A 12,238-nucleotide genomic window follows, 5' to 3' on the forward strand; every position below is an offset into this window, starting at 1 on the left:
GGACAACAATCTGGGCTGCAGACAAAGAGAGAATTATAAACTTTAGGGGGAAAAATCTTTTTTGAACACTTTGGATTACAAATATCTATTTAACTGGGACTCTAAAGCTATTTGCAGATAAGAAGGAAAATTTCAACTTTTGGCCATCATGAATCAGATACTTGTAGATAGAACACACAAAGAAAACATAAATACCTCTATGGAGGAGATATGTAGTATACTGCAATTAATTCAAATAACACTGAGTTCAAATCACAAAGAAATCCAAAATAAATTTGAAAATATAAATCAATCTTTTTCTAAGTTAACTCTACAACAAAAAAACTTCCAGGAAACAACAACAGAGAAGGAGCAGACAAAACAAATAAGTAGACATAAAACTGAAAATAGAGACCCAAAGATGAAACTTAACAAAGCAAGAAAACATGATTTAATCCTAGTGGGGAAAAATTACAAGAAATGGAAAAAACAAATCATCCCTTAAGACTACAAAATAAATCTGAGGACAAAAAAACACCCCAGATTGGATAAAATGGAATGTAGAGATGTTGAAAATATCAGAGAGAAAGGATGTGATAAGAGAAGCAAAGAAGAAGAATAAGAAAAATATTTTCAAGAAACATGGGAAGGCAAAAGCCTCATATAAAGGCACTTTATTCAATTTACTTCTTATACCTACAGCAACAGTCATGAATATATGGAAAAAAATTGACTCAGCAAAACACATTGATCAAGAAAGATACTGGTCAAAGGAAAAAGATAAAAGTGAAAATTAAGAATATAGATGATGGGATCTACCAGACAGAATATATAAAAAAGAAACATTTGTTTGAATATGGTCAAAGAAATAGAAAAGATTTTGAATACATATGTCATTCTAAGAGGGATGAATTCCTTAAATAATACTGTATGTTCCCCCCCCCTTTTTATTTTATTTCTTGATATAAGTAATATAATACTGTGGAAATGGCACACACACACAGATCCACCACATAATTCACTTTTGGAATAAGCAACATTATGCAGACTGCAGAAGGAAGTATGAAATAGTAATCCAAAACAAAGGCATAAGGTAAGAAAAAGAAAACATCTAAAACTAGTTTACATCAACAATATTCCTCTCAACAGCCTTTCATTCTTCAAGGTGACTCTTGCTTCCACGTCTTCCATGTAGTTTCATATATTACTTTTTATTCTTTAAATTTCTTACCCATTTTTCATTAAGGCTTTTTCACTTTCTAAAATAATTTTTAAATAAACTAAAATACAATAAACTGACCTTCTTATTTACTTACATGAGTACAGACAGACATACATTTCTCAATGATCCAATTGTAAAAAGAGTGAGCATTAAATGTTATTTCTCATTTTCATCCAATGTACTGATATTGTACTCCCATGACTGTTTTCTCTCAACTGGAACATTATGAGCTACTTTTTATCACTGTGTAAGAAACTTTAGAATACGAGGAACACATATTTCATGGTATATACCACTGTGTATAATGAATTATTAAGATTGGTAGATACATTGATTTTCTTTCTGTCAAGAGAAATGTATCACCTAAAAGAGCAAAAGATGTGTTTGGGAATAATCTCCTACAAGAGATAAAGATGAATCATTTTAAGCTTGATTAATATCCTCAATTACAGTAACAAAGGAAGTTTGCCAAAATCTTGTGTTTATGAGAAACAATATGAAACAAAAAAGACAGCAATGAATTATGCAGCCAGTTCTGTTTATAATTTATGGAAGCACTAGATTATGAATTAAAGAAAATATTTCAATAAGAATTTCTATTTTCAAATTCCTATTGATTTTCCTGTATTTCTAATATTTAAGAACTTCTTTCCATTGAAATTTGCAGCAGCTGTGTGAATCACTTTATTTTCACAATGGTACTGATGTATTAGCAATCCATAATTCCTATTTGATCTATGATGGTTCCTCAGAGCATTATGCACTTATGATCTGCTAGTTTTGAATGCATGCTTTATTTCCATATATTTAAAAATCAATACATACAGGACACAGCGCAAATAAAACAGAAGGTACTGTTTCCCTCTTCCTGATATCCTATATACGTCAACATAATTACACTTCAGGCATTTTTCCCCCCCTATCCTTATTTTCATGATAGTATTTCTGTACTTGTCATGGTATGGCTATGATTATATAAATTTATGTGTTATTTATTTAGTCATTTTATGTTGCATTTTCACTCTCGTTTAACACTTAAGAAAGGTTTGCATGGCATGTTGAAAATAAATAAGTTGATTCTGAAAGCAGAGGGGAAAAAGCTGTATTATCCCCAGTACCACTCCGATAGAGCTAAAAAGGCTCAACTTTTCAGCCACATCAAGTTAATATTTTCTTTTAGGATCCTATGTTGCTAGTTTTTTTTCCTGAATCCTGCTAATCTCACAATTTATTCATGGAGCTAAAATAGTATTTTATGAGTGATCCAAGAATGCCAAATCCTAAAACAAAGTGTTTTAGAAGAATCTATAAAGCAGTAATAATAGCAATATAAAGCAGTATAAATATCATATAAAAGTAGTTCTCCACTTTTTCTTCACCAAGAACCCCTTTTAATACCTTTTCTGTCATGAACCATACTCATGAACTACCAAGACTTAATTCAAGATTTTAACCATAATATTTGTTCAACCTTTGCAGACAACGTCGCAGCCTCCCCAGTGGTCCATGGACCACAGGTTGAGAACCACTCCGATAGAGCTAAAAAGGCTCAACTTTTCAGCCACATCAAGTTAATATTTTCTTTTAGGATCCTATGTTGCCAGTTTTTTTTCTGAATCCTGCTAACCTCACAATTTATTCATGGAGCCAAAATAGTATTTTATGAGTGATCCAAGAATGCCAAATCCTAAAACAAAGTGTTTTAGAAGAATCTATAAAGCAGTAATAATAGCAATATAAAGCAGTATAAATATCATATATTTATTTACAAACAATTTTATGAAGCATATTTTCTATAATTCCTTAATGCATCTCATAAATGCAACACAAAGAACATAAAATCAAACTCTGTCTACATCAGGGGTAGGCAACCTTGGCTCCTTTATGACTCGTGGACTTCAACTCCTAGAATTCCTGAGCCTGCTGGCTCAGGAATTCTGGGAGTTGAAGTCCACGAGCAGGGCTTTTTTTCTAAAAAAAAAAAAAAGGTGCCGGAACTCTCATCTTGGCGGGTGCAGGAGGCAGGGGGGCGCTGCTGCAGTCACAGGTGCAAGGGGTGTTGGTGGCGGGCTTTCCCCTGGGGCTGGAGCCAGTGCAGCTGGTGCTGTGGGAGCAGCAGGGACCGCTCTATATGGCGGGGCTGCGCAGGGCATGCGGCGGAGGTGGTGTGGGCCAGACAATGCAGGGCGACCACTTAGGCATGCAGGGCAAGGCGATGGTAGTGCAGGTCCAGCACCGGGTAGGCCACCAGCCTGGCTGTCACGGGTGAGCACAAGGAAGGAGTGCACATGGACTCCACAGAATCCACCTCCCACTCCTTGTCCTCTCTTACTTACCTAGTTGAGATGGTGTAGTTGGGCAGCAGAGAGGGATGCAAAGTTCCTGCCAACTCGCCTTTGCTGCAGACAACTTGCCGGTGCAACGTTTGCCGGCCAGGTCTTTTGGCGTGCTCAGCAGCAATTCCTATTGGTTTTTGAAAGCGAATAGGCTTTCAAAAGCCAATAGAGGAAGTAGCATAGCTTGTGCAAAAGCTTTTTTTTAGTGTGCAAAAAAGGTGCCGAAACACCATTCTGAGTGTTCTATGAGAAAAAAAGCCCTGTTTTTATGTTTTAATCTTCTGATTTTAAAAATATATTTTTTCTATTGTAAGTTGGCCCAGACCTTGCATGTGGATTGCATACAAATATTATATAATCGGTAAATAAAGGTAGAACATATGTTAAATATACATCAAATGATAATATGCTTCCCTACAAAGTCAATTCTTGCTCAATAACAGACCAAGGAGTTAACTTGGAAAGGCAAGAGGAAAATCTAGAAGAGATCTGTGCAACTTGTAGAAGAGAAAGGCCCACACTGATAAATTAAAAATCTTTGTGGTCTGCAAAGGAATGCTGGTGGGCTAATCAATGATTTGGTGACTAGAGGAGCATCTACAGTGTTGGAGCTTGTGGTGGAGGCACTAGGCAACATGACTTTCAGGGCAGTGGTGGTGATTTTATTATTATTATTATTTTTTAAAAAGTCTGTGCTCTGTCCAAGGGTGCTTGGTAGACTGCATGTACAGGCCTGGTCTAGAATTTATTTTGCAGCAGTCAGCTATCTAGAGCAGGCATGTCAAACTCATTTTGTTTGAGGCAACTTCTTATAAAAGAATTGCCTTTAATTTGTTTTAATAAAACAATTTAAATCAATTTTTCACTTTATTTCAAATTAAATGAATTATATTGGTTGACAATGAGATATTTGTTTTAGTACAATTGCCAAATGCAATAAACTGGTTTTAGGTATATGTTATTGGAAGGAAAAAGCAATCCCTGCTGCGTTACTGATCCCAGAGAAGCATTTGCATGTATGGAAGTATCCTTAGGGTGTCATAGTTATGGATGAGAAATATTGGTTGCAAAGTTGGCATTTCTGGATGTAATACAGATATTTTGGACTTATTTTTGTTTCTTTGCATGTTTAATATTTTTAAAAAGGCATATGCTACTGACCATGCTTATGCACATATGTAACATTTTTTGCTAGGATACATGACTACTGCTTGCCCAGAATGTGAAAAGTGAAAGATTGTGAATAAACAAAATTTTAATGTACAGATAATGCCACCAGAAATTATTTTAGCCTTTTTAATAAATGTTGTTATTGATGTTAAGCTCACCATGGAAAACATCATATATTGTTATGTATATACTAGGTTAATTATTTAAAGACTGAAGTGCAACCTAACTAGATTCTAAATAATCTATTTTTCAAAACACACAACAGTCTAAACAGTAAAAGTAAAGTCCAAATTAAGAATATTTCATTCTTAAGAATTGTTTAATTTAAAGTAGTTTAGTTGTAATAGATGTTTAGATTCAAAATAGTTTTAGAGTATTTACAAAAGATACTATTTTTTTCTAGCATCAGCTAAATTAGACATATTACATTGAGAAAAATGTTTCTCATTTCTTTCCTTATTGATTTATTGATTTCATTGAAGAGATGTTAACATAGGAAATAGATTATTTTGTTATCTAATTTTACCTTCCAAAAGACAGAAGCAGATGAAAAATGTGAGGTTCTTTTCTGCTGGCTTTTTTGAATTTGTGCTTTAAATTGTAAGCCGCCCTGAGTCTTCGGAGAAGGGCGGGATATAAATGGGATTTTTAAAAAAATTAGCTGTTTTAGATTCTAAAAGTTTAGTTCCTAAAGAAGTAACCTTGTAAATAATTTTAATGTCTTCTAGTGCAGGGTAGGCAAACTTGGCTCTTTTATGACTCAAGGACTTCAACTCCCAGAATTCCTGAGCCAGCATGGCTCAGCTTGGAAACCTCTCTCTTTCCCCTCAGCGTGGCTGGCTCAGGATTTCTGGGAGTTGAAGTCCATGAGTCATAAAAAAGAGCCAAGACTGCAATAGGCTTTCCAAAGCCAATAGAGGCAGCTTTTTTTTTTTTGCAAAAAAAAGGTGCCGAAACGCCGTTCTGAGCGTTCTATGAGAAAAAAAGCCCTGTCCACGAGTCATAAAAGAGCCAAGGTTGCCTACCTCTGGTCTACATTGAAATCTGCCCAGGTTGTAAGATTTGTTGGAGCAGTGAGCTTTTCTGTTTTTATTAGAACTGTTATCAATACATTATGTGGAATGCAAGAAAGAGCCTTATTACCGCTGGCTATTAATTCACAAAAAGTTTTTCCAGAGGGGCCAATATTGGTTTAATCTCATCACAAATGAACACCTGGGCCGAATAACTACAGCTCATTCTTAATTTGCCGCTAATTTATACTGGTTTGTGGTATCTTTATTCTGTATTTAAATGCTTTATCATCACTCATGTTCTGCTTTTACTATTTACCAAACGTTTGTGTACTTTCAAGGTGATTTGGAAGAAGTATTTTGGACCTTAAATGAGCATATATCTTTTGTAGTTCTTTAAAAGCTTTCATGCCAGCCTGTAAAAAAAAATCTGCTTGAAGAGGATGTGCTGCTTGTATGAAAGTCTGGGCAAAAAAAAAGTATACTTTAATGAATAGCAGATAGGTGTTTTGCTTCTGTGAGATCAGATGAACTTCTTTAGGAACCATTTTCTAAGATTATATAGCCATATTATTTACATACTGTCTTAAATAAGATAGATTATTAATATTTTCATATTATAAACATAAATACATATTAGAAATATTAGAATAGGGAATATTATACTGACTTGAACAAAGGATATTCTAGCCTCAGCCATGAAATTGCTTTCTCCTTCTGTAGTGAGGTCAGAAGGAACTGTTCAGAAGTCTTTGCATATGTTGACTAAAGCACAGCTGATGTCATTTGTCATTTGCTTAATCTTCAAAAACAGTGGTTCTGAAACTTTCTTGTTTCAAAGAAATCATTGTTAAAATTAAGAGGTAAAGTTAAACTTTGGGGGCTGAAATCTGGAAGGCTGTCTTCTTTACAACTTTCAAGAAGATGGAATAGAAAAAAAACCACATGATCCAATTTTAAAGAAGTCTTTTGCTTCAACAGCATTTTTGATCAAGTTGCATGTTTCAAAACATTCTGATAAAGTGCTTCTTGCCTTTAAATGACAGAACAGCAGTATTATTTTGTTAAAATAAACAGAATTTTCTGCAATTTCTGGAAATCAGGTGCCAGTTGAGACAGTTAAAACCCATCCTCCACTTCTGATCAGGGCAAATCACTCCCATGGTGCAATTCTCCTTGGTCCAACACAGTGTGATGCTTCAGCTGCAGAAAACAGTCTACTGTGCACAGGCTGTTCATTAGACCTATCATGACAGATCAAAGTTCTTCGTTAACTTCAGGCACAGCCATTCTGTTGAAATGAAACTTTGGCTGTACAGGTGAAAGCCATCTCAATTCTGGAGAACCTATTGTCTGAATTTAATTCTTTGTTTCTGTATGTAACATCTTACACTAAATTAATGCAATGTGACTCATACTTAATTCAGTAACTTTGGACATCAATATAAAATTGTTTCAATAATTCCCCAGAAGTTTTTACTTCTGCAGCAAACACAAGCAAAAGAGCTCCAAAATCCTGTTATCAGATGGTTATTTTATGCACAACAATATAAAATCACAGCTGCCAGTTCTTTAGCTGGTATTGGCCTTCATAAGCATCAAGTTCTTCTCACAAACTAGGATGTCACAATGTATCATCAGTGTAATATAAGTGTGGATCCAACCATTGTGGCATTTTGTAATTGGCAGATGAAAATGTTGTCAATACACAGATTTTCTAAGTTCTGTCCAAGATTGTTTCATTTGGTACACAGAGTGCCAATAACTACTGGGAGCACCACACCAGTTTATGTTCAAATCTTATATTTTCTTATGTTCTCTAATGCTTTCTTAGATTATTATTATTATTACTACTATAGAGAACTTAATCCAGATTACTGTCTGCAAATGAACCAAGAACTGAGCAATCATAGGAACCGTAAATAAGGACAGGAGTATGACAGTATTTCTTTAAAAAAAGATTCAGAAAACATTCATGCATCTAGACTTTTGAAGTCTGACACCACCAGTTCATTTGTTTCATGCATTCTGCATTCCACTAGGCCAATGCTGAGGTACCGTAACCTTGCACAGCATGTTTTGGAAACACAGATGGAGTTTCTGACTGCCCATATGGCAATAACTAGCTATTGCAACCAGACAGCTGCAGGAAGTGGGCAACCTCACTAGGATAGCCATTCCAAAGCCCTGTTTCTGTTCTGAATTTTGCAAGAACTCATAAAACATGTTACTCATATTTTATCACACATAGAGCCCCTGTTATAACATTTTACTTGCACATATATTTGTTACAGATTGTATATCAGATTGTAACTCTTTGGGCATATTTCAGGAAGTTGAGAATTCTAGCAAATTTTGAATTTGTTTCGGAAAACATGTAAACTGATTCTACTTAACTGGTAGTTTAGGAGCACAATCTTATTTTTAAATTGGATCCAGACTGTTCTTCACACAAATAGGAAGGGGTCTCTTTTAGAAAGGTAGGGGGAAATCATAGAAAGAACGTTCAAATTTAGTTTCCTTTCCTTCTTTTGTCTGGCCAATAATAATAAAAGTTTCAACAATAAGTGTTTCAGAGTATGTTTTGATCACTTGAGATGTGAATCAAATAACAGTAAGCATTGCAAGTGAAAATCAGAATAAAAAACAATAAATGTGGCACAGTACATTTAAATTTAAACAAAGGACTGAGTAAATGTCTTAAACTGGTATGAAAATCTCCTAAGGCTCTGTGCCAACCATAACTGAACAAAGAGGAAATTCCACAACTGCAGTGCTTTTACTGAGAATACCCTCTCTAGGGTTGCCTGATGAATGAGATCATTGGATTTTGATTGACAGGTGAAAAAGAAAGTGTTCTAATGGATTTTTTCACAGTTGTAGTCCCAAATAGTGTGGAGGACACAAGTTTGGAGAAGCTTTGTATGTAGCTTCTATTTGTATAGTGTTTCTGTTCCTAAACAGTCAACAATAAGAAACAAAAGGTTCATGGGAATACTGGTAGTCCTCATTTAGCAACCACTGTTGGGACCAATAACTGCATTAATAAGTGAAGCAGTCACTAAATGGGAAATCATGTGACCATAACTGTGCTTTCTAGTTTGAAACTGACAAGACTAATAAGTTTTATAAGTTTTGCTTTTATTTTTCTCCTAATAATTCCCCCAGCCTTTGGAATGTTCACCCTGGGTGAGGGTGGGGAAGTTGTTAGGAGGCAAAATAATGTGAAAAACTAATTAGTCTTGTCAGTTTCAAACTGGAAAGCATAGTCACAATCATATGTTTTCCCACTTACTGATTTATGGATAATTAACAAGAATTTGTCTTACAAAACAATAAGTAGGCACCCAATGGGGAATATGCATCAATACCAATGTGCTGGCACTGGCAGCCAGAAGTACACTCTGCAAATAGCCTGGTGTAGTACCCATTGTGTGCCTGCCTATTCCCTTGTAATCCCTTTCTCTACAATCTCTTTGCTTTGTGGAGGGGAGAGTAACACAAGAAAGATTGCCTGTAGAATATTTTTTCCTCATCCCTTCATAGACCACAGGTATTGGGGAGAAAGGGTTTAGAAGAGAGTAAGCAGGCACATAATGGGAAACTATTTTTTCTCTTGAGAAACTATTTTTTCTCTTTGAACTGTACGAGGAAGATACAATTTGAAGCCATTGTTTGATCAGAGAATTCTCTAGCTTGACTTTTAGCTAGTCCTTTTCTCTTCCTCCAGCCTATCTCACAGGAACAGAATGAAGATAAAATGAGAGGTTGACCTTACATTACATCATGCTGTGCTCCTCAAAGGGCAGGCAGAGATATACAAAACAAACAGTAATAGTTTACCTTTGGGCTGAGGTGGTGCATTCTTTATATGTAAGTGCACTAGAAGGATGATTTCAGTTTATAACCTCAGATATTCAATACTTCCCTTCTGCAGTTTTTTACATGTGCACACACCACACACACATAAAGAACTCCATGGTAAAGGCTGGTACTACAACTCTTCTTTTTGGCCAACATTAGGGCCTTAGATGTTTAAATCCATTAAGGGTCTCCTACTTACGACAAAAGTGGAGAGACAAAACTAAACCTGAGCAATACAACCTGCTAGCATATGATTGAGACAAAACATCGAGAAGATCCAGGTTGTTATACCTGGAATATACTATTTCTTTCCTCTCCAATTCTAGATTGTACAAGCAGCTTATTGAACAAACAAACTTACATAATGCAGCTATTATAATGCCAATTCTTAGACTGAGACTTCTATTGCATGCAGTGAGTCTTTAACTATAAAGTAAACAAACATGGAATTGGGGCATAATAAATATAAAAGTGCCTTTTTATGAACATCATTAAATGACAAAGATAGACAAATCAGAACAAGAGAGAAAAGAGAATAAGTTTTTAAAAGCTGTTTTAAAAGTCCATCTAGAAACTACCCTATCCAAATGTTAGTTTGGTCATGTCATGCCTATACTGGTTATTGATAAAGTGCTGAATTAAGCAGCATGAGTGAATAGTCTGCATCCCATTAATAAACTAATAACTTAATACTAGTATGAACGCATTGCTGTACTGCATTTCTCTTTCCTTTGGTTTATTCATTTTATATTATTTCTGAAGCAATCGATATCCACATGTCAAGGGCAAATCCAATAACTCCAACTTTACCATCTTTGTTTTATAATTGTTACGATTTGCAGAGGCTACCCAAACTCAGATTCCCAAGTGGAAGAAAGGTCAGCTTTACTGAGTCTTCAAGTGTTGCTGGTGAAGATATTACCCAAAGTATTTCCTTTATCAGCAATTTTATCTGGGACAAATGCTAGGAATGTCTGCAAGATACACACTAATATTGTGAAATTCTTTACCTTGCAGGGGAAGGAAGAAATGAAGTGTGTGTGTATGTGAGTGTGTGTGTGTGTGTGTGTGTGTGTCTCTGTGTGTGTCTGTCTCTGTGTGTGTGTGTTGAGAATCCTGTATCCCGTTTTAAGTCATTTGGGGGGTTGGTATTTGAATTACTGGTACCTTCTTTCGGAATGAGTACAACTGAGCATTATAAATTAGATCCAGTGAGATGTATTTATAAAATCAACAGGTGCGCAAATAATAAGATCCCCCAACTGCAACCCTAAGTGCATTCTCTGGCCGCTATTCCCATTAGCCTAGTTCTGAAATGATGGGCAGAGGGACTAGCTTTGCTTGATTGAAGGCGAGGGACACTCCGTCTACCAGCTGAACCCCTCGCCCAGGGAAACTGAGCCTCTTCTCAACAAGTGGCCATTTCTGCGTCCCTTCCGCTCTCGGTCCCCTCATTACTTTTTAGGTTATCTCGAGGTTCATCTCGGTTAGCAAAGAAACTTGATCCACAGCCTCTCCGGTGCCTTGAAACGGAGTCCATTTGCGCCACCCCCACTTCCCCTCGCCTGGGCATTCCTTCAGCTGGATGGGTTCCCTCGGGTCGTAACTCGGAGCAAGGACGACGCTAAAAGCCAGCGCAATTAACTGCAGCTCCCTTACTGAAAGGCGGCGGGGGGGGGGCGAAATTCCTCCAAATGGACGACTCAAAACTCCCCCGCAATGGCAGCCAACCGAGGGAGACGCGATCTTCCAGAAAAGAAAAGAAAAGAAAAGAAAAGAAAAGAAAAGAAAGAGAGAGAGGGGGAAAAAAAGCGCGGCTTTTTTTTTCCTTCCGCTTTACCTGAGAGGAGACCGGCTTGGGGGACTCTCTGGAGCGAAGCTCTGCTCCGCCCTGCTCGGCAGCCGGGATGGAGTGTAAGAATGGTAGGCTGTCAGCACCACGCTGCCCGAATCCTTTAGCTCCATGATCGGAAGCGCATGTCTTCCTCACAGCCCGGCGACCGACAAGTTGTCTACGGGAAGCCTTTGGCTTCTAAAGGATCAAAGGACTCTGTCAAGCCAGCCCAGGCATGGCCTTGCCCTTTAAGAGCCCGTTCCCTTGTTACGGATTGCCGGGCAGGCGAGACGAGGCTCTTCCTCCTGCCAGAACATATGAATTAGCGTAAGATCCCAAAACGCCGCCCCCTCGCCCGCCTCCCTCAAAGAAAGCCCCGAGTTTCCAAGTAACGAGAAACCCGAAGGAGCCCTGCGTGGCACTGAGATCGAGAAGCCCGTTTACCCTCCCCTGCATTTGGCTGTGCTTTTCTAAAGTTTTCCAAGAAAATGCAAACTCGGGGGTTTTCCTCCTTTCACTTGCATAAGTTATCGCTGGAGTATACAGAAAGGGGAAAAAGAAATAAAGGGGGGGGGGAAACCCCGCACATATTATAATATTTATTTTTCAAAAGATAGGTTTCTCAATAAAGTGTGGATCACGTGGAACAATATTAATCAGTTCCTTTTATTGCATTGATCAAGAGATGGTTCAGAAGCAGAGAGCAAAGATATCTCCAAGACTCAATCCAGAGTGGCACTGCTTTTCTGTGATCTTGTTTGTCACAACACATGATGCTAATTCCATAGCTTTTTCTCTACTGAAAATTTCAAACATGGCC

At 37.1% G+C, this 12,238-nt stretch overlaps 1 protein-coding gene across 1 annotated transcript in view; it reads right to left on the reverse strand.

Annotated features, from left to right (window-relative positions):
- Positions 1–11,549, reverse strand: part of ARHGAP28 (Rho GTPase activating protein 28) — a gene marked incomplete at its 5' end in the record, with an annotated part of 75,071 nt that extends 63,522 nt beyond the window's left edge. The window contains one exon of the mRNA XM_083358748.1: positions 11,425–11,549. Coding sequence (XP_083214874.1) covers positions 11,425–11,549 — 125 coding nt within the window. The remainder of the gene's footprint in view (positions 1–11,424) is intronic.
- Positions 11,550–12,238: the final 689 nt, after the last annotated feature.

The sequence above is a fragment of the Vipera ursinii genome (assembly GCF_947247035.1).
Source record: "Vipera ursinii genome assembly, chromosome: 3".
Taxonomy (NCBI): Eukaryota; Metazoa; Chordata; class Lepidosauria; order Squamata; family Viperidae; genus Vipera; species Vipera ursinii.